The following is a 24,082-nucleotide window of genomic DNA, read 5'->3' as shown; positions in this document are numbered from 1 at the left end:
AAAGATGCACTATAACTTGAGAGGTTCACCCATAGTACTTGGTAACAGGCATTTCAAGGTTTATGATCTTTAACTGCTTTCCCTCAACCGTGGTAAGCATGGGATCATTTATGCCAGTGGAACTTTGGTAAAAGTGGAGTGTCAGGATTGTGGGCAAAAGTAGAAAATGAAGACTCATGATTTGTGATGAGTCCATTTTCAGGTAGGTTAAAGAATGAGATCATTGACAGCTCACTACGCTTTTAAAATCACATGGCAATCACCATGTGCTGTTAGGGATGTGTTATTATTTTCTTCCAACTGTCATATTTCAGTGATTCTAAGACATACTTTTTTAGTATATTTTAATAGCTCTGGAATCAGATGCGACTTATAATTTGTGGCAGCTTACAACTGCTTTGATCCACAGGTTGATGTGATATAGTTGTCATCGCCTGTGACTTAGTCACAGATATATCTAGTCAACTGAGGCACATGATCACTCCTACTTATGTGGCATTTAATTGCACTTCCTAATAGCTTCAAAAAGTTAAACTATGTCTCAATATTCAAAGGAAGAGTTATTACATAAGCCCAGGAAAAAAAACAGCATGTTATGCAAATATTTTAATAAGCATAAAACTAATATGCTAATTGACAAAAGGTTATTGTGTCACCATTTAATAAGAATTTTTCTTGGCGGTACTTAAAAAAGTGGTGTATGTGAAATCCAGTGTCTTAGACTCAATGAAATATAGTGTCAATGACTGTGTATGCTCTGCTGTAGGTAATTCCAGAAAGAAAAATCCTTGCTTGTATTATTATTGATTTCTAATTTATTCTTTTTCTAATCTTTTTTCCTTTTCATAAATGGATACCAATCACATTTACCGCTGGACTGCAAAACAATGCTTCTTGAAAAACAATCCTGTTGACTGAAATCACTTTGGGTGGACCAAATTTTCCTCCTGTTGACTGCTCCCGAGTGATCTCTTCCAATCCCCCCAATCTGCCTCTCTGGCCAATCACAACCTTCTTCCATGTGTGTCCATCATGCTGCTCTCGTCCTCAACTCCCCCGTCTCTTGCTGAATTCCTGGAAAAGCAACGGAAGAGTCCTGGGCGGAAGGAGGCTTCTGTATGCTAGTGAAAAAGAACAATCTGTGCCAACGGAAGGTTCTTCAACAACTGTGCTGCAAAACATGTACATTCCAAGGCTGAGCTGCCATCCTAGATTTCTTTGTTCCTGTAGACTTATAGATTACTCCATATTATTATTAAAAAGAAAAAAACAAGCAAAAAAAAAAAAAAGCAAGCCACCTCTCTCTTTCTTGCTCTCTTTTTCTCTCTCGCTCCAATTTGTGCAGGGAGATGGTGAACTGTTTTGTCAGAACTTAAATGGAAAAAGAAAGAAACCTACAACAAGCCTACCTTTTATAACTGGGTGTTTAGTGCTAAACAGCCAGAACCACAGAGACAGTATTGTATGACCAAAGCATCTGATGCCAAAATTTGACGTTAAAGTAATGATTTGATTTCCTGCCCTGTTTTTGAAGGTCCATTTTGGTTTTTTTTTTTTTTCCTTTTGCATTTACTTGCTTGCTTCCCTCTTTGAGATGCCTAAAAATCCCTTTCAAAAACATCACAAGAGCAGACATAGATCAAAATGAAACAGAAAGCTCTTGCATCCATCATTTTTCATGCCTGAGTCCACTGTTGGGGGAAATGGCAGAAAACTGGACCTAAGGGCATTAAGAACATCCCACAGAGTTGTGTTCAGTGTCATTTGTCTTGGTTTTTCACAGCTGGCCATTGATACTTTCCACACATAATTTACTTCATGCATTATGTGCTGGTTTTAGCATTATGCCCACTTGATAAGTCTGCTCCACTGGTTTCATCAGATAGACTTGCTGCTACTGGCTTTTCCATGGTAGATTCGGTTATTTTACATACAGCTGGTCAAATGGGATTGCTCTGCATAGTCAAATTGGTGATGGACAGAATGCAAAGATTCACAGAATAGCTGAGACTGATCCAGCTCCCCCCAAATCCAGAGTGTTCACTCGTAAACCCTGCACATGCTCTTGGTGCTATTCAGCCATTACCCCATAGCATTTTTTTAAGGCCATCAGAAATTCCATGTGTTGTAGTGGAAAGTGTTTTCGATATGATGAAGGAAATTTCTTCCTAAAGTCAAAAGTTTCTAAAAGGTCCTGTATTTTTTAAGAAATGGAATTTATTTAAATAATATTTAAGCCTGTGCCCAAGTTGGCGGGGTAACATTTTTCAATGGTGCTTATTAGAAGTGTTTTTCATCTTATCATTTTAAGAAAATAAAACTGGAAATGGAATATGGGCAGCATGATTGTACCCTCCTGGTTCTGTTCTTTCCCCACTCCTCTGTCTCTCTATAACCATGCTGATACACCTGTCCACTGAATGTCAATGAGACCATCTGTTTTCCTGGAAATATATTCACTGGTTTCCTATGAGTCCCCAAACACATCCTGGAATCTAGCAGACTGACTTATGTGAATACTCTTTGGATCAGTGGTCAGAAATGAGGAAGCTTGATAGATCTTATTATAACTCTTGAGTTTCTCTATTTAGGAGAGCAGAGACTAATATCAAGTTTCTTCATGTTTCATATCAAAGCTCCATTGGTGACCTCATTTGCTTTCAGAGTGACCAGCCATCTTGCAGGCTTTAGGCTTCGGACAGCCTCACTTCCAAGATAAGAGGAGGAATGATATAGGTTATCCTGGGAAATGGATGCTAACTAAGGTCCCCATCCAAGAAGCAAGCTAATAAAAAGGCCTAACTTGAAATTTTGTATTCCAAGACATCAAAGTTAACGTTTAACCCAAGGTAAATAATGAGTACAAAGTCTAATGACCCTTTTAATAGCACTGCAGTGATACTAAGTCATATAATGATTCATATATAACTAGGGGATCAACTGATTTTGTTGAGTAATTTTTCCTCTTCGTAACACTGCAGGCCCTTCTGACCTGAAGAAAGCAAGTTAGTCCTGGGTCTGGCATGTAGAGTCTTAACATTTAAAGTCGCAGTCTCTTAAGTGGACAAAAGTGAGAGCCTAAAGCAAGGTCAAGTAGATGGTGAAACCAGATCTGCCTGCAGAAGAATCCATTTAACTGAACCCGCCCATAATATTTGAGGCACAGAGTTACTATGAAGGGAAAAATAAAAATGATGTCTGTGTTCTTACACAAATAACCATCAATCTGACAGTCAAAACCATTGGGGTCCACCAACATGTGTTCCATTTCTCACTGACCATGCAGGTGCACATTGTGGAAATACTGGTTTAACTACTAGTGGTTACTGCCTCGTTTATCTACAGAATATTATTAACTAGAACATAATGCTTTCAAAGTTTAAGTTAATGTTATATATTATGTATAAATATATATATTCATAATGAGATATATGTAATGGATAGTACAAAGTTTGGAGACTTAACAAATACTCTAACCTAGAGCCAGAAGTCCTATTTTCTGTTTTCTTTTGTCTTTTCATTAGTGATCCATTGTTAAATCCAAATTCACTTTTACTGAAAAATACTGTACATGTGTAAAATGTTCAGTTGTTTTTTTGTAAAATATAGTAGAATGGTTGTAATTGATACTGGCCAAAATCAATGTTATTCCATATTTTATTTTTTCTATTAAATTAACCTAAGTTCCTGTTTATTTGATCTGTTCATAACCATGTGCAAACATCTCTGAAAGGGTGAGGTCATGAGAAACTTGTGTTTCCATACAGAAGCTGAATATGGAAGAAAGGGTGGAGGTGAATGGAGCATATACATAAGATTGGGAAGAAAGGGTGAACAGAGGTGGGAACTGAAAAAAGGAGACTGTAACAGCGGTAGAAGAAAGGAACAGTTTAGGTTTGGTCATGAATGACTGTTGAATCCCATTTTTAGTACGCAGCTTGTGAAAAAATCTACAGAAGCTTGGTGCAGTTGCTACTGCATTGTACAGACACAATGTCCAGTGAAAGCCATCTGGACATGCTCTTTCCCTGGCTTCCCCCAGGGCATGGACTACTGCACACCTGCCTGTGGGTGTATGAAATGGTGGGGACCATGGTGCTGGGCACAAAGAGGTGGGGAGTGTGAAAGACATTATAGAAGATGGCCTTATTCGGTTGGCTGATACCCTGTGCATCATTATCCCTGGCTGTATCATATCCCTGGGGCTGTATCCCTGGATGGTAGAAGATGACTCTAAAACTAGTCTCTAGTACATGCTACAGGGTAGAACTGTATAGTTAGCAAATAAACAACCATGGATCATAGACCTTTGTGAACCCTGCTTGTGATAGTCACTAGCCCTGAAGGTTCAATGCCCTGCCTTTTGCAAAAAAAAAGAAATGAGAAATCAACAGAAGTGACACACATATTGAGCTCTGATTAGGTTTAAAGATTTGGGGATACAAAAAGGTATAAGAGCTTCTGTTGCCATGAAGTCCCATTACGAAGATGGGGAGAAACTAATTTTATTGACCATTTACTATGTGCTGTACAATATGGGAATACAGTGTGTGTGTGTGTAGATATATTGGGTTGGCCAAAAAGTTCATTCAGGTTTCCCCTAAGATGGTACAGAAAAACCTGAAAGAGCTTTTTGGCCAACCCAATAAATATACTCTTCTAAGTCTCACAAAAATTCTAGAACAGAAGTACATGTAGTATCCTCTGTTTATAAATGAGAAAGCTGAGGCATATGGACTTGAAATAAATTGATTGGGATTGCATAACCAGACTCAGAATAATAAAAATAAAATTCAACAATAAGACCATTAATCCTAAGGAGTGACTTCTAAATCTCAGATGAGTAAGTTAAGTTCAGACAGGTAGAAATCCTTTTGAATTGGATTAGTCAGGTGTTTCTTAGAGCAGTTTAGACTTGTACTGGATCTTGGAGGATGGCTGAGGCTTAACTAAGCAGATGAAACTAAAGCAGGAGGAGCATTACCAGCAAATCTGCTGCCCAAGAGTTGTTCAGGGAAGCAAGTCGATTGTTCTAATGATTTTAACTAATTACCCCATTGCTACAAAAAACAGTAATTCAAGATGTGATGGATCAGTCAAGAAGAATCAACATTTTTACATTTTCCATAAGATGGATAGTGTGCCCATTCCTTTCATTTCCATACCCTTGGAAGACCTTGCTATTCAGTAATATCCATCCCTGGACTGATCAGCACTCTCTCACCTTTCAGCCAGTATTAGAGCTCCATCATCATGCTACTCATCTCTTCTATCAGACTCCTCATTTCCACACAGCAGTCTACTCTTCATTTTGAGGAAGTTGCAAACTGAGTGCTTCACAGAGAAGGAAAAGTAACTGTTGTAGTAACTGCTAAGTTAAAATTTCTCCATCAAGTGATCAACACTATAGGCACATCTGAGTATGTAAGTATTTAACATCCCCCTCATGTAGAAAAAATATGCAGCTGAAATGTAAGTGGTCATGCCTTCTTAACTGCTTTCATATGATCATTCAGCTTCACACAAGGGGCAGTGACAGACAGCAATTTGACAATTAGAGAAAACTGGAGGAATTTTCTAATACAAAATGGGAGGGGAACACAAAGTCCAGCTGCAGTTCGACCTCACCTGTCCCCAGCTGGGCCTGGGCTCCAAACTCAGTATGTGTCAATGACAAAGTATAAACCATTTCTCTTCCCTGGTTGATGGCCATTTCCAAAATTATTTTTGTTAAAACCCATAAAATCTGAAATTCTTGGCGGAATATTTTGGAGCCACTGACAAATTTAGCAAGGCATAGCCAAGATGGACTTAATTTCACTATGGCTCATTGGAGCAATTTGGCAATAGCATTGGCGCTATAAACCATAAAATCATGTCTCCTCTTCATCATGAGAGGCAAAGATCTGGCCCAAAGTCAATTCTTGGGCAAGAAGGATACAGCTGTACAGCATCATTGAGTCTCCTAGGGCAAGTTTGGGACCTGGGAACTCCAGCCATTCCTTCCTACCTTCTTCCTATAAGAGACTTAGAAAGATGTTTAACTGTCTTATTGCTGAAGGATTTTCTTGCAAGATTTCTTCTCTAAAGGGCCATTGTTGAGTCCCTCACCACAATAATTGTTGCAGCTCTTGGCTTTTTCCAGGTCAGATGTCAGGCAACAAAAGATATTTTGCATCTCCACTTCTAGAAATTTACAGAAACATTCCCTGAGGTCGGAATTGTAAGACACTTTTTAGAAAAGAATATACTACAAGAATACAGTGTTTTTAAGCCGGCAGAGTTTTACTACAATGGCTTTATTTAATTTTGCCCCCACAAAAATCAGAGCGACCTACAGAAACTAACTTTCTGTTGCAAGATTCACAACTATCAAGGGTATGGATTAAAATCAAGCCCAGAACATCAACTTTCTGTACAACACTGCCTCCCTTTTATCAGTGCCAAGGAGAAAACAAGTCCATATTACATACATTGCAAGACAGGGGTAAGAGCCTTTTCCCAAGTGTGGATAGAAAGCACACTATATTCCTGGACTTGGCTTTTTCTCCTTATTAATCCAAGTGAATTGCTTCCGTAAACAATCTTTGAGTTTCTGTCTATATACCAAGCACTGAGGTCCTTCGTGCCCTCTTCAAGCTTATGGTCTAGTGGTAAACAAACCAGAATACATGGTTATAATATGAAGCTACTGAAAGGCCTTTTAAAAAGCATCACAATATTGCTGGGAGTCGAAAAGAGCAAGCACACTCACTCTACCAATTAAGGGTTAAATGTACCACGGCTCACACGATAAGCTTTCCAAGGGCATCCAAAAATAACATGAAGCATTCAAAACAGATTTGCCTTTAAAATGTGCAAAATCAAATGATATTTTAATTAAATATCTACAAAATGCAACATATCAAACTAGTCAACTACAGCTCAACACTTAAGGAATCACATAATTAATGTGGGATAAAGGTGAATTTTAATGTTTGATATGATGTGGTACTCGCAGAGACAGGAGAACCTAGGATCTGTTGGGTTTCTAATTTAACCCTGCAGAGGAGGGACAAATTCACTCCTCATGTAGGGGGAGGATATATTTATACATAATTCTGATGTCTTCCCTCAAGATTCCCACCTGTAGATCCAAAAAGCTACCTGCCATTTCCCTTCAGATGGCTAACAGGCATCTCAAAATTAACATGTCCAAAATAGACTTTAGACTTGCTAATCCCCTAAACATTATCATAGATTGTCTCCCATCTCAGCATATGGTATTAAAATACATCTAAAAATCTATCCATCCACCAGTTGCTCAAACCTAAACCCTAGGATTTCTCTTTTTGCTACCCTCAAACCCAATCTGTTGGCAAGATCCCACTGACCTCCATGATATATCTCTAAGTGACTTCTCCCCACTCCGTAGCTGTAATTCTGGATCAAAACACCATCCTCTCTACCCTAAACTACTGCAGAGCCTCCTAATCAGGCTCTCTGCTTCTCCCCCCATCCATGCTCCACGCAGATGGCAGAGTGCCATTATAAACACAAAATCTGATTTCACCTCTCCCTGTTCACTCAGAATAAAATCTGAACTCCTTACCTGAGACCTTTCTGATATCTTCTCATGCTCCCTTGTTCATATTCTAATCATACCAACCTTCATTTTGTTCTCCAAACAAAACTAGCGTATTTGTGCATCCGGAACCCTGCTCTTCACATGGCTGATATCTTCTCATCCTACAGATCTTAGTTCAAAAACAGCTTTCTCAGAAGCAGCTCCTTCATTCACCCCACACCTGCCCACCTTTTTGGTCTAGCACCACAAACATGACATTGTACAGTTCATTGCCTTGTTTATTGTCAGTCTCTCCCTCAGCACCACAGGAGCTGAGGTTTTTCCGTCTTGTCCACAGTGGACAAGATGTCTAACACAGTGCCTTGGAAGTGTCTAACATAGTGTCTTGCTTAGTAAATATTTGTGGAATGAATGAATAAGAAGATTTCAGTGAGAAGTTACATTAGATATGAGTCTTGAAAGATAAGCAGAAATTTGTAAGTCAAAGAAGGTGAGGATGTCCGAGAAGGATTCTTGAGAGAGAGAACTGGTACAAAGGGACAAAACCATCAAAGGGCTTGTGGACTGAGAGGCAGAGAGTGGGCAAGGTGAGCAAGTGAAGGAAGGGAATGGGAAGACCCCAGAGTTCAACTCACAAAGGGCCTAGGATGGGCTACTGCCCTCTTCAACCTCTTTATTTTTTGAATCATCAGCCTTTCTTTTCAGAGAGGCTAACTGACTTACTTAAGGACCCCATGAAGTCAACTTGTGGCCTCCTGCCAACAAATGCAGGAAGCATTCATTCAGGCAGAATGCTGAGAAGGCTGTATTTGCTTCAGTACCCACGGGATTGATGGCTGCATTGAGCCAACTAAATCAAAGGACAGGGTACTAAGCAGAGCTCAACTATTAGATTAGCTCACATGAGAGGAGGCAGCCTGTAGCTTCTCTTCACTGGGATGTCCATGGCTAGAGCAAGAAATCTGGCAAAGCCTGTTTGCAAGACTAGGGGACAAGGACTGGCTCAGAATCCTCTTTTCCTTCTAAAAGAAAACCCTTTGTCCTCTAAACTGTCATTACCAGAGAAGACTAAAAGGAAAGAATTAACAACATGTGAGGAACTACCCTTCATAACAACAGAACAACAGAAAGAGTAACTCCCATATATGGAATGCTTCCTATGTACTAAGTACTGTGCTCAATTCTTCATATGAGCTATCTCATTCAATATTGCCAATAGCCTGATTTTATTCTCTCTACAAATGAGAATGCAGATGAGGTAAATGCTTTAAGCACCCCAGTGGTTAAATAGAAGATCTGGGAATTAATTTAAATCCAGACGATCTGATATCAAAGTCTCCAAGAAAAATATAAGAGCCAAGGAAGTTGTCTGTTGAAACAAGCTTCAGGCTGTGATCATGAAGCTTACATCAGGATTATATAGGTCACCTGACAATGTCTGGTCCAAGGTCCATGCTGTCTCTTGTGACTAGAGCAATCTCTACCCAGGACTACTGAGCATGGCCACATAGTGTTGTGTGGGATCAAGCTAGGAGTGTATTTCAATATCACTATGAGAATTAGTAGTGACCAATGGGCCATGTGGGCAAAGGAAATCAGATAGGACCTAAAGGAAATGAGGCAGTGACTAATAAGAAATGAGCACATGATGTCCCTTTCATGCTAATTTATCCTTGTCTTGGAAGTCATCATTTGCATTCTCTAGCCTCAATGACGGAGAAGGCAATGGCACCCCACTCCAGTACTCTTGCCTGGAGAATCCCATGGACGGAGGAGCCTGATAGGCTGCAGTCCATGGGGTTGCTAAGAGTCGGACACGACTGAGCGACTTCACTTTCATTTTTCACTTTCATGTGTTGGAGAAGGAAAAGGCAACCCACTCCAGTGTTCTTGCCTGGAGAATCCAGGACGGGGGAGCCTGGTGAGATGCTGTCTATAGGGTCGCACAGAGTTGGACACGACTGAAGCAACTTAGCAGCAGCAGCAGCCTCAATGAAATGAAGAAGAAACAGAACAGAGATACAGGGAACACAGAAACATTACAGTGCTGAAAACCATCACAAAATACAAATTCCATGAGCTCCTTTGACAAATCCATTTAAAAAAATTCTTTCCAGGTGAGATTCAACAGGATTTTCTTGACACAAATCCATAACTGTTGCAACATAATAAAATCTAAACTATCAAGAAAATGTAAGTTTTATTATGTACAGAATTGTAATCTTTAACTGACTTGTATCATTAGAAACAAGGAGAGATAAGAAAGCCTTCCTCAGTGATCAATGCAAAGAAATAGCGAAAACAATAGAATGGGAAAGACTAGAGATCTCTTCAAGAAGATTAGAGATCCAAAGGGAACTTTTCATGCAAAAATGGGCAGAGTAAAGGACAGAAATGGTATGGACCTAACAGAAGCAGAAGATATTAAGAAGAGGTGGAAAGAATACACAAAAGAACTATACAAAAAAGATCTTCACAACCCAGATAATCACGATAGTGTGATCACTGACCTAGAGCCAGACATCCTGGAATGTGAAGTCAAGTGGGCCTTAGGAAGCATCACTAAGAACAAAGCTAGTGGAGGTGATGGAATTCCAGTTGAGCTATTTCAAATCCTAAAAGATGATGCTGTGAAAGTGCTGCACTCAATATGCCAGCAAATTTGGAAAACTCAGCAGTGGCCATAGGACTGGAAAAGGTCAGTTTTCATTCCAATCCCAAAGAAAGGCAATGCCAAAGAATGTTCAAACTACCGCACAATTGCACTCATCTCATACGCTAGCAAAGTAATGCTCAAAATTCTCCAAGCCAGGCTTCAACAGTACGTGAACCATGAAACTCCAGATGTTCAAGTTGGATTTAGAAAAGGCAGAGGAACCAGAGACCAAATTGCCAACATCCGCTGGATCATCGAAAAGCAAGAGAGTTCAAGAAAAGCATCTTCTGCTTTACTGACTATGCCAAAGTTTTTGACTGTGTGGATCACAACAAACTGTGGGAAATTCTTCAAGAGATGGGAATACCAGACCACCTGACCTGCCTTCTGAGAAATCTATATGCAGGTCAGGAAGCAACAGTTAGAACTGGACATGGAAAAACAGACTTGTTCCAAATTGGAAAATGAGTACATCAAGGCTGTATAGCCACCCTGCTTATTTAACTTACATGCAGAGTACACCATGAGAAACGCTGGACTGGATGAAGCACTAACTGGAATCAAGACTGCCAGGAGAAATATCAATAACCTCAGATATGCAGATGACACCACACTTATGACAGAAGTTGAAGAACTAAAGAGCCTCTTGATGAAAGTGAAAGAGGAGAGTGAAAATGTTGGCTTAAAACTCAACATTCAGAAAACTAAGATCATGGCATCTGGTCCCATCACTTCATGGCAAATAGATGCAGAAAACGGTGGAAACAGTGACAGACTTTATTTTGGGGGGCTCCAAAATCACTGCAGATGGTGATTGCAGCCATGAAATTAAAAGACGCTTGCTCCTTGGAAGAAAAGTTATGACCAACCTAGATAGCACATTAAATAGCTGAAACATTACTTTGCCAACATAGGTCCATCTAGTCAAAGCTATGGTTTTTCCAGTAGTCGTGTATGGACATGAGAATTGGACTATAAAGAAAGCTGAGCACTGAAGAATTGATGTTTTTGAACTGTGGTGTTGGAAAAGACTCTTGACAGTCTCTTGGACTGCAAGGAGATCCAATTAGTCCATCCTAAAGGAAATTAGTCCTGAATATTCATTGGAAGGACTGATGCTGAAGCTGAAACTCCAATACTTTGGCCACCTGATGCGAAGAACTGACTCACTGGAAAAGACCCTGATGCTGGGAAAGATTGAAAGTGGGAGAAGGGGACAGTAGAGGATAAGATGGTTGGATGGCATCAGACTCAATGGACATGAATTTGAGTAAACTCCAGGAGCTGGTGATGGACAGGGAGGCCTGGCATGCTGCAGTCCATGGCGTTGCAAAGTGTCAGACATGACTGAGTGACTGAACAGAACTGAAATGAACTGAATCATCTTGATCATCTTCCCTTGAGCAGTCCCATATCTGATCCGTCAGCACGTCAAGACAGTTCTACCTCCAAAACATATTTTGGATCCATTTTCTGTCCTTCACCTGCCACCATCCTTGTCAACATCACCTTGGGTCACGCTGCTTCCCATCTCCCTACTGAACGCACCCCTTATGTCCATGCTCCACATGTCCTCATCTTCTTCCCCTAATCTCTACACAGAGTAGATTAGGCCAGAGTGCTATTTCTCTAAATTCAAAGCTCACATGAGATTCAACTGTTTAAATCCCTCTGTGGCTTCCCATTTCACCTAAGATAAAGCTGAAATTCCTTTCCATGGTAATCAGGCTATGGTCAATCTGACCACTCCATGTCTCTAACCTCATCTCATGCCATTCTCTCCCTCCCTTCATATTTTGCAGCAACACTAACTTTCCCTGACTCCTCTACTCTGCCTTGACCCTATAACTTTCCCATATGACATTCCCCCTACTCTAATACTATTCCACCCCTAATTATCTACACCCAGCTAAATCTTATTATCTGGATCTCAGTTTAAATGACACTTCATTTCCTGATCCTTACAGACAAGATTAGATCTCTTTACTATGGTTTCGTGGAAGCCTCTACTTTCATATCAATTATACTATTAATATGTATTTAGTTGTAGGAATATTTGATGTATGTATTCTCAGTACAAAGTCTGTTCCATGGGGACAAAGTCTGTAAATGTCTTACATCTCACGTGTTAGTGTTAGTTGCTCAGTCATGTCCAACTCTTTGTGACTCCATGGACTGTAGCCTGCCAGGCTTCTCTGTCCATGGAATTCTCCAGGCAAGAATACTGGCATGGGGTGCCATTTCCTTCTCCAGAGGATATTTCCTACCAAGGGATCAAACCTGGGTTTCCCAAACTGTAGGCAGATTCTTTACCACCTGAGCCATGAGGGAAGCTTACATCTCACGACTCTAGCAAAATGTGTCTCATAGACACTTGATAACTCTTTGATCAGTAGATAAGTTAATAAATGAATAATTAAGTAAATAACTGAATAAATGACAGGGAAGAAATAGCCCTGGCCCAGACATCAGTACAACTAAATTCTAATCTTGATTCCATATAATTTGAGTATAGCCCCTTATGCGTCCACCCCAGTTTCCACTGAGATGTGTCCACCCATCTACAGCATCATACCATCATAACCTTTTAAGCCCATGTATTCAATGTAAGGGAAAATCCCAGTGATAGAGATTCTATCACTAGCCCTAAAACTCACCATACACAAAACCTTTATCACAAACTCACTAAAGCTAATGTTTTGGGATCTTCCCACTAAAAGTGTATAGCTGGTAGTTAGTGTGGTGGCAGAGTTATAAAGTGTCCCCCCAAAATTACCATCCATTCATTACTGTGAAGACATTTTACAGATGGAATACTATCAACTGACTTTAAAATATGGAGATGATTCCTGAATTATCCATATGGGCCCAAGGTATACATCAGAGGGATGCAGTAGAAGGAGGCAGAGAAGCCATGAGGCAGAAGAGGGGATCACAGAGAGAGATTCAAGACAAGAGAAGGATTTGTCCCACAGTAACTGGCTTTGAAGAAGCAAGAAGGGGGCCATGTGCCAAGAAATGCATGCAGTCTCTAGAAACTGAGAACTGTCCCCAACTTACAGGTTGTTAAGTAAATAGAGACCTCAGTTCTGAACTTCTGTCATCAACCTGAATAAACTTGGAGCAGATTCATTCCCAGAGCCTCCAGAAAGAATGTAGCCTATGACACATTAATTCCAACCTTGTAAAAATAGGAGCAGAGAAGCAGCTGAGCCATACTGAAACCAGACTACTAACCTACAGAATGATGAGAAGATAAATGTTTTGTTGAGCCACAAAGGTAATGGTTACTTGTTACAACAGCAATGGAAAACTAATGCATATTAGCTTATTTTCATAACTGTGACCTGAAGAGCAGGCTTCTAATTAAATACATATATAAGGGCCTACTCTAATCTTCTGAAGAGATGAAAAGTGGATGCTATCTTTTCACTTTCCCTCTGCATGCTACAAACCAGTATCTCCCCAAGAGGAGCTTTTATGTCTGGTTCCCCAGTTTTTGTGGCTGCAACCCAAGGGATACTTCTTGATTACCTAGCTCTGGTGGCCAGCAAAGCTTGCATTCCTGGGTCCTATGGAATTGCAACCAACAGTTTGTGACTGACCACCATCTCAAGGGAACCTGTGCAGAGAAGACTGAAATGTACCCCTAGTCTCTTTGTGAAAGAAGTCTATCTGCTTACTTGGAGCTTTGGGCCTGATAGCAGGCTTCTGGTTTGGCACCCTCTACAGTTCTACTAAAATGCACTCCTGGGACAGAAGCCAGTGGATGACATCTTTGTATTCCCCTTCCATCTCACTTCAGGTGGTTGGTATCTCCCAGAAAGGATCTTGTACACTTGTCTAGCACACTGATTTTTGTGACTACCTTGCAGGGGACACTTCTAGATCACCTGGCTCTGGCAGCCAGCAGGATTTATACTTGTGGTCTCACAGAACTCTATGTGTTTGTACACCTTAAAAGCTGCTGCCTGTGGGTCCGGCTTCCAGTCAACCTGAATCTAGGTGCTGACTGAGATCTTCCCCTTTGGGACATTGAAAGTTTTTAGCACAGTTCAACTACTGGGACCCACTAAAATAAAATCATGAAGATTTGAGAAACAACCAAGATCTAAGACAGGGTTGAATGACAAGGTTCATCCCCTACACAAAGTTACTCCTTCAAGAATGAGAAAAGTGGCTGTTTAATCTTATGCATAGAAACTAACACAAAGAGTCAAGGAAAATGAAAAAACAGAGGAAAATGTTCCAAATGAAAGAACAAGGAATAAACCTCAGAAAAAGTCCTTAATGAGATGAAGGTAAATGATTGACCTGATAAAGAGTTCAAAATAATGGTCATAAATATGCTCACTAAACTTGGAGGAAAATGGATGCACACAGTGAGAACTTCAACAAAGAAAGAAAGCATAAGACTACCAAACACAAGTCATGGAGCTGAAGAATACAACTTAACTGAAAAATACAAAAGAGGGGGTACCACAGCAGACAAGACGGAGCAGGAGAAAAGGCCAGTGAGCTCAAAGACAGGGCAGTGGGACTCATCCAAACAAAGAATCAAAAAAAGAAAGAGTGCAAAAAAAAGTGGAGATAGCTTAAAAGACCCATGAGACACCATCAAGCTGATCGCTATTCACATTATAAGGGCCCCAGGAGGAGAAGACAAAGAGAAAAAAGAGCAGAAGATGTATTTGCAGAAATAATGACTGAAAACTCCTGTAACCTTGGGAAAGAGACATTCAGATTCAGGAAGTCCAGAGAGTTCCAATCCAGATGAATCCAAATAGACACCTACACCAAGATACATGAAAATTAAATAATCAAAAATTAAAGACAAGGAGATAAAAGCAGCTTGTTATATAAAGGGAATCCCTATAAGATCATCAGCAGCTTCTTAGCAGAAACTTTGTGGACTAGAAGGGACTGGCATGTACTAGCCAAAGTCCTGAAAGGAAAAAACTTCCAATCAAAAATACTCTATCCAGAAAAGCTGTCATTCAGAATTGAAGGAGAGTTTTCCAGACAACATAAAGGAGTTGATCACCTCTAAACTGGCCTTATAAGAAGTGTTAAAAGGACTTCTTTAGGCTGAAAAGAAAGAGTACTAGTTAGTAACAGGAAAACCTAACCTCACTGGTAAAGATAAATATACAGTAAAATTTAGAATAATCAACTGTTGTAAAGATGGTGAATTAATCACTTATAAAGTTAGTAAGAAGGCTAAAAGACAAAAGTAAAAAAAAAAAAAACTATAACTAAAATAGTAAAGGGATACACAGGATAAAAAGATGTAAATTGTGACATCAAAACAAATCGTTGGGAGGGAGTAAAAATGTAAAACTTTAGAATACATTAAAATGTAAGTTATTATCAATTTAAAATAGACAGTTATAACTTCAGGCTTCTCTGGTGGCTCAGTTGGTAAAGAATCTGCCTGCAATGCAGGAGACCCAAGTTGGATCCCTGGGTCAGGAAGATCCCCTGGAAAAGGAATGGCAACCCACTCCAGTACTCCCTTGCCTGGAGAATTCCATAAACAGAGGAGCTGGGCAGGTTATAGTCCATGCGATTGCAAAGAGTCGGACACGACTGCATGACTTTCACTTTTTCACTTTCATAAGTATAACTTATTATAGGTAAGTTTCATGGAAGCCATCATGAAAGCAAAAATCTATAGCAGGACACAAAAGATTTAAAATAAGAAAAAAGGAAGGCAACCATACCACTATTGAAAATCATCAAATTACAAAGAGAGCAAACGAAGAAACAGAGAAACTACAAAAGAGCCAAAAAGCAACTAACAGAATTGCAAAAGTACATACCTATTAATAATTACTTTAAATGTATGTGGACTAAATTCTGTCAAAAGACAGAATGACTGAATGGATTTAAAAACTGAGACCCATCTATATGCTGCCTATATGAGATTCCCCTCAGTTGTAAAAGTGCACAAAGACTGAAAGTGAAGGAATTGAAAAAGATATTCTATGCAAATGGAAACCAAAGAAAGCCAGGGTAGCTATACTTGAGAATAAACAGACTTTTTTTTTTTTTTTTTTGGCCATGCAACATGGTATTCAGGATCTTAGTTCCCTGACCAGAATTGAACCCAGGTCCAGTAATGAAACCCAAGCCCTCACCACTGGACTATGAGGGAATTCACAAGATTAAATAGACTGTAAAACAAAGAATATAATAAGAGATAAAGATGAGCATTGCATAATAATAAAGGGATTAATCCAACAAGAGGATATATCATTTTAAATATTTATGCACCCAACACAGGAATACCTAAATATACAGAGCAAATATTAAAGATCTAAAGAGAGAAAATAGATCATAACACAATAATAGTATGGGACTTTAATACCTCACTTATATCAATGTATAGGTCATCAAGACAGGAAAACAATAAGGAAACACTGGTATTAAACACCACATTAGGCCAGATGGACTTAACGGATACACAGAACATTTCATCAAAAACAAAACAAAACCCAGAATACACATTCTTCTCAAGCATACATGGAACATTCCCCAGGACAAATCATGTGGTAGGCCACAAAATTAGTCTTAAATAGTTAAGACTGAAATCATATCAAGTATCATTTTCAATCATAATGGTATAAAACTAGAAACCAATTATAAGAAGAAAACTGGAAAATTTACAAATATATAGAGATTGAACAACATGCTGCTGAAAATCAATGGGTCAAAAAAGAAAGCAAGAGAGAAATTTTTAAACATACCTTGAGACAAATGAAAATGGAAACACAACATACCAAAACTTATGGGATGCCATAAAAGCAGTTCTTGGAAAGTTGTTCATAATGATAAATGCCTTCATCAAGAAACAGAAAAATCTCAGATGACCTAACTTTACACCTCAAAGCACTAAGAAGAACAAACAAAGCCCAAAGTTAATAGAAGAAAGAAAACAAAGATTCAAGCAGAAATAAATGAAATAGAAATTAAAAGTACAGTGAAAAGGATCAATAAGAGCTTTTTTTAAAAGAAAAAATTGACTTTTAGACTCACCAAGGAAAAGGGAGGACTCAACATCAGAAATTAAAGAAGGTCTTACAACTGATATCACAGACATACAGAGAACAATAAGAGACAATTGTAAACAATTACATGCCAACAAGTTGGACAACCTAGAAGAAATGGATAAGTTTCTGGAAACACACAACCTAGCATTACCAAATCATGAAGAAACAGAAAATACGAGATCAATTACTATTAAAGAGATTGAGTCAGTAATCAAAAACCTTCCTACCAAGAAAACTCTAGGCCCATATGACTTCACTGGTGAATTCTAACAAACATTAAAAGAAAAATTAATACAATACTTCTCAAACACTTCCAAAAAAACAGAAAAAGAGGGAACACTTCCAAATTAATTTTATGAGACCAGCATCACCCTGATACCAAAACCAGACAAGGATATCACAAGAAAAGAAAATTACAGGCTAATATTCCTAATAAAATAAATGCAAAGGTCCTCAATAAAATATTAGCAAACTGAATTCAATAATACATTGAAAGCATAATGCACCATGATCGAGAAAGATTTATTCCAGGAATGCAAAGATGTGTCAACATCCACAAAGCTATCAATTTAAGTCACTACATCAACAAAGTGAAAGTTGCTCAGTCGTGTCCAACTCTTTGCGAGCCCATGGACTATACAGTCCAAGGAATTCTCTAGGCCAGAATATTGGAGTGGGTAGCCTTTAATATCATACACAATGATGAAAGCTGAAAGAATTTCCTCTAAGATTGGGATGCCCACTCTTGCCACATAGCACTGGAAATTCTAGCCAGAGAATCAGGCAAAAAAAAGGAGTAAAAAGCATTCAAATTGGAAAGGAAGAAGTAAACTGTCACTATTTGCAGATGGTGTATATAGAAAACTCTACAGACTCTATCAAAAAATGGTTAAAACTAACAAGCAAATTTAGTAAAGTTGCAAGATACAAAATCAATATTCAAAAATTTGTTCCATCTCTTTAATAAGGAACAATCAGAAAGAGAAACTGAGAAAATAATCCCATTTACAACTGCATCAAAAAGAATAAAATACTTAGTAATAAATTTAACCAAGGATATGGGAGACCTGTACACTGAAAACTCATGGAAAAGAAATTGAAGAAGACTAGTAAATGGAAAGATATTCAGTATCATGAAAAAACTAATTATTTTTTAAATGTCCATACTAACCAAAGCAATCTACAGATTCAATGCAATCCCCAAAGTTACAATAGCAATTTTCACAGAAACAGAACAAACAATCCTAAAATTTGTAGGAGCCACCAAAGACCCCAACTAGTAAAGGAATCTTGAGAAATAGCAACAAAGCTAGATGCATATCATTCTCTCATTTCAAATTATATCACAAAACTATAATAATCAAAACACTATGGTGGTATCACCATAAAACCAGACACACAGATCAGTGGAACAGAACGGAGAGCTTAGAACTAGACCCATTCATATATGGTCAACTATAACAAAGAAGCCAAGGATATACAACAGTCTTTTCAGGTGATGGTTTGGGTAAACTGGGCTGCACAAAAGAATGAAACTGGACCACTATCTAATACCATACACAAACCTCACTTAAAATGTATAGAAGATTTGAACATAAGGTATGAAACCATAAAACTACCAGAAGAGAGCATAGGTGGTAAGCTCCTTGTCATCTGTCTTGGTGATAATTTTTTAGTCAGGTAGCAAAAACAAGTAGAACTACATCAAACTAAATAGATCTGCAAGGCTAAGAAAACCATCAACAAAATTAAAAAGGAACCTTCTGCAAAATCATATATCTGATAAGTTAATATCCAAAATATATAAAGAACTCACACAACTGTACAGCAAAAAAAAAAAAACAATCTGATTAAAAATGAGCAGAAGATCTGAAAAAACATTTTCCCAAAGAAGACATACAGACAGTCAACAAGCACATCAAAATGTGCTCAACATCACTAACTATCAGGGATATGAAAGTCAAAACCACAATGAGATATCACCTCACCCCTGTTAGAATGGCAATTTTTATCAAAAAGACAAGAAATTATGAATGTTGGTGAGAATACAGACAATGGGGAACCCTAGTACACTGTTGGAGACAATGTAAATGAATGCAGCCATTATGAATAACAGTATCAGATCAGATCAGTTGCTCAGTCGTGTCTGACTCTTTGCGACCCCATGAATCGCAGCACGCCAGCCCCCCCGTCCATCACCAACTCCCGGAGTTCACTGAGACTCATGTCCATCGAGTCAGTGATGCCATCCAGCCATCTCATCCTCTGTCGTCCCCTTCTCCTCCTGCCCCCAATCCCTCCCAGCATCAGAGTCTTTTCCAATGAGTCAACTCTTCGCATGAGGTGGCCACAGTACTGGAGTTTCAGCTTTAGCATCATTCCTTCCAAAGAAATCCCAGGGCTGATCTCCTTCACAATGGACTGGTTGGATCTCCTTGCAGTACAAGGGACTCTCAAGAGTCTTCTCCAACACCACAGTTCAAAAGCATCAATTCTTCAGCGCTCAGCCTTCTTCACAGTCCAACTCTCACATCCATACATGACCACAGGAAAAACCATAGCCTTGACTAGACGGACCTTTGTTGGCAAAGTAATGTCTCTGCTTTTGAATATGCTATCTAGGTTGGTCATAACTTTCCTTCCAAGGAGTAAGTGTCTATTAATTTCATGGCTGCAGTCACCATCTGCAGAGATTTTGGAGTCCAGAAAAATAAAGTCTGACACTGAATAACAGTATAGAGCTGTCTTAAGAAATTAAAAATAGAATTATCATAGGATCCTGTCCATGGGGTCACAAAGAGTCAGACACGACTGAATGACTAACAGTCATATGGAAACAACTTAAGTACCCACTGAGGGATGAAAGGATAAAAACTATGAGGTATTATTCACCCATAAAAAAGAAGAAAATCTTGCCATTTGCCAATAACATGAATGGACCTTGAGGGCACTATGTGAAATAAGTCAGACAAAGAAAGACAAAACTGTATGACCTCATTTATATGTAGAATCTTTATATATATATATATATATATATATATATATATATATATATGTATGTATGTATACATACACACAGATTATATACAGAGAACAGATCAGTGATTGCCAGAAGTTGGCCAGGGACGGGGGTGGGGGGCGGAGTTGTGAAACAGGTTAACAGAGTCAAAAGGTACAAATTTCCAGTTATAAGATATATGTTACGGCAATGTCATGTACAGTGTGGCGACTATAGTTAATAATACTGTATTGCATATTTGAAAGTTGCTAAGAAAACAGATCTTAGATTACTTTTCAGTATATAGAAATATGAAATCATTATGTCATATACTTGAAACTAATGTTCAATGTCAATTATACCTCAAAAATAGAATACTTTACATTAAAAAAAAAGAAAAACTAATACAATTAGAATAAAACCATGCAACAAGAATATATATTTTTGCAAAATTCTCAGATAATCTATAAACACAGAGCTTAAAATGCACTGCCACAGATGGACACTTCTTTCCAGAGTGTGAGAAGTGTACCCTTGATTTATTGAGAGTCACTTCTACAAACTTCATAGTGTTAAAGGATGCACACTGAGGAATTAGGCAGCTGGTCCTTGACTCACCATTAATCATCAGAAATGAGGCGAGTTAACAGCAGTTTAGGTTAAACAGACAACTAGATGGCAGCTAGAACCCCAGTCTGATCAGGGAGCCTGATCCCCAGTCTGATCAGGGAGCCTGAAAGACTCAGCTATTTGAGCTGTGAATTGGAAATTTGTTTACAGGCTCCCAACACTGGGTCTCAGCAGTTGATGCAGCAACAAAGTCTGTCCATAGCTACTTTAACAATCCAGTCAGTTCACCAGTAAGCTCTGCCTTGATAGCATTTGTACTCACGGAGATAAAGGACTCTGTCCTTGTGACCATTTTCCACATCTGTCCTCTTAAATAAGTTCCATGATCAGTTACATTTTTGGCAAACAGGCAAGTGAAAGACTTATCCTTCTCTAATTCCCTTACTACAGTTTCAAAATTATCACCGGCTTACTGATAACCTACTTTAGGTCAGGCACAGCACTGGGGCCTTCTGTGTTCATTACTTGGCAACTCAGTGCAGTTGTCCCCATTTCAAGGTGAGGAATCAGAAGATTCGAGTGGCTGATTGCTCTCTCAAAGACATGTAATTAGCCAGGTCTTCTGTTCCTAGTCCAGTGCTTTTTCCAACAGCTACCCCTATCTGTTCCTCTTCTTTCCACATCCCAGCCTTCCAAAGTCCTCCTATTCAGATGGCATATCTTCTACCACCTCCACCCACTTATGCATATTTCAGTAGTTACTAGGTTGAACCTTATATAGGATACTATTAAATCCCCAAGCATTACTAAGCTATGAGCCATGCCATACAAGGGCACCCAAGACAGATGGGTCATAGTGAAGAGTTCTGACACAACATGGTCCATTGGAAGAGGAAAATGGCAACTCACTCCAGTAGTCTTGTCTGGAGAGCCCCATGAACAGTATGAAAAGGCAAAAAGATATGACATTGGAAGATGAGCCCTCACAGGTCAGAAGGTGTCCAATATGCTACTGGGGAAGAGCAGAGGGCAATAACTAATAACTCCAGAAAGAATGAAGTGGCTGGGCCAAAGTAGAAACAATGCTCAGTTGTGGCTGCATCTGGTGGTGAAAGTAAAGTCTGATGCTGTAAAGAACAATATTACATAGGAATCTGGAATGTTAGGTCCATGAATCAAGGTAAATTGGATGTAGTCAAGCAGGAGATGGCAAGACTGAACACTGACATCTTAGGAATAAGTGAATGAAAATGGACAGGAATGGGCAAATTTAATTCAGATGACCATTATATCTACTACTGTGGGCAAGAATCCCTTAGAAGAAATGGAGTAGCCCTCATAGTCAACAAAAGACTCCAAAGTGCAGTACTTGGGGCACAATCTCAAATATGACAGAATGATCTCGGCTTGTTTCCAAGGCAAATCATTCAACATCACAATAATCCAAGTTTATACCCCAACCACTGATGCTGAAGAAGCTGAAATTGACCCACAACACCTAGAACTAACACCAAAAAAAAAAAAAAGAACTAACACCAAAAAAAAAAAAAGTCCTTTTCATCATAGGGGATTGGGATACAAAAGTAGGAGTCAAGAGATACCCTGAGTAACAGGCAAGTTTGGCCTTGGAGTACAAATGAAGCAGAGCAAAGACTAACAGAGTTTTGTCAAGAGAACACACTAATCAAGGCAAACACCCTTTTACAACAACACAAGAGATGACTCTACATGTGGACATCACCAGATGCTCAATACCGGAATCAGACTGGTTATGTTTTTTGCAGACAAAGATGGAGCAGCTCTACACAGTCAGCAAAAACAGGACCTGGAGCTGACTGCAGCTCAGATCATCAGCTCCTTACTGCAAAATTCAGGCTTAAACTGAAGAAAGGAAGGGAAACCACTAGGCCTTTTGGGTATGATGTAAATCAAATCTCTTATGATTAAACAGTGGAGGTGATGAAGAGACTCAAGGGATTAAATTGGGAAGACAGAGTGCTTGAAGAATTAGGACAGAGGTTCAGAACATTGTACAGGACGCAGTGATCAAAACCATCCCAAAGCAAAAGAAATGCAAGAAGGCAAAGTGGTTGTCTGAGGAGGCTTTACAAACAGCTGAGAAAAGAGAAGTGAAAGGCAAGGGACAAAGGAAAAGATATACCTAAGTGAATGCAGAGCTGCAGAGAACAGCAAGGAGAGATAAGAAGGCCTTCCTCAATGAACACTGCAAAGAAATAGAGGAAAACAAAAGAATGGAAAAGACTAGAGATCTCTTGAAGAAAATTAGAGAGATGAAGGCAACGTTTCATACAAGGATGGGCACAATAAAGGACAAACAGTAAGGACCTAATAGAAGCAGAAGAGATTAAGAAGAGATGGCAAGAATACACAGAAGAACTATATGAAAAAGATCTTAATGATTCGGATACATGATGTGGTCATTCACCTATAACCAGACATCCTAGACTGTGAAGTCAAGTGGGCCACAGGAAGCATCACTACAAACAAAGCTAGTGGAGGTGATGGAATTCCAGCTGAACTATTTCAAATCCTAAAGATGATGCTGTTAACATCCTGCACTCAATACGCCAGCAAATTTGAGAACTCAGCAATGGCCATGGAACTGGAAAAGGTCAGTTTTCATTCCAATCCCAAGGGAGGGAAATGCCAAAGAATGTTCAAACTACCATACAATTGTGCTCATTTCACATGCTAGCAAGGTAACGCTCAAAATCTTTCAAGCTAGATTTTAGCAGTACAGAAACAGAGAACTTCCAGATTTGCAAGCTGGGTTCCGAAGAGGTAGAGGAGCCAGACATCAAGTTGCCAACATCTGTGGGATCACAGAAAAAGAAAGGGAATTCCAGAAAAACATCTACTTCTGCTTCATTGACTACGCTAAAGCCTTTGACTGTGTGGATCACAACAAGCTGTGGAAAATTCTTAAAGAGATGGGAATACCAGACCACCTTACCTGTCTTCTGAGAAACCTGTATGCAGGTCAAGAGGCAACAGTTAGAACTGGACATGGAACAATGGACTGGTTCAAAATTGGGAAAGGAGTGTATCAAGGCTGCATATTGTCACCCTGCTTATTTAACTTACATGCAGAGTACATCATGAGAAATGCCAAGCTGGATGAATCGCAAGCTGGAATCAAGACTGCCAGAAGAAATATCAACAACTTTATATGTGCAGATGATACCACGTTAATGGCAGAAAGTGAAAAGGAACCAAAG

General features: G+C 39.2%; 1 protein-coding gene across 3 annotated transcripts in view; it reads left to right on the top strand.

Annotated features, from left to right (window-relative positions):
- PCSK5 (proprotein convertase subtilisin/kexin type 5) overlaps positions 1–24,082 on the top strand; it is a 517,126-nt gene that overhangs the window by 361,643 nt on the left and 131,401 nt on the right. Inside the window, exon 21 of one of the 3 annotated variants that reach the window (XM_005892979.2) lies at positions 1,084–1,289. The exons of the other annotated variants lie outside the window; for them this stretch is intronic. Coding sequence (XP_005893041.1) covers positions 1,084–1,199 — 116 coding nt within the window. The 3' untranslated portion in view covers positions 1,200–1,289. Of the gene's footprint in view, positions 1–1,083; positions 1,290–24,082 lie in introns of those variants that run through there. 3 annotated transcript variants of the gene reach the window in all.

The sequence above is a fragment of the Bos mutus genome, chromosome 8 (genome assembly GCF_027580195.1).
Source record: "Bos mutus isolate GX-2022 chromosome 8, NWIPB_WYAK_1.1, whole genome shotgun sequence".
In the NCBI taxonomy this organism is placed as follows: Eukaryota; Metazoa; Chordata; class Mammalia; order Artiodactyla; family Bovidae; genus Bos; species Bos mutus.
The sequence above is the reverse complement of the archived record's forward strand: the minus strand, read 5'-3'. Positions and strand labels throughout refer to the sequence as shown.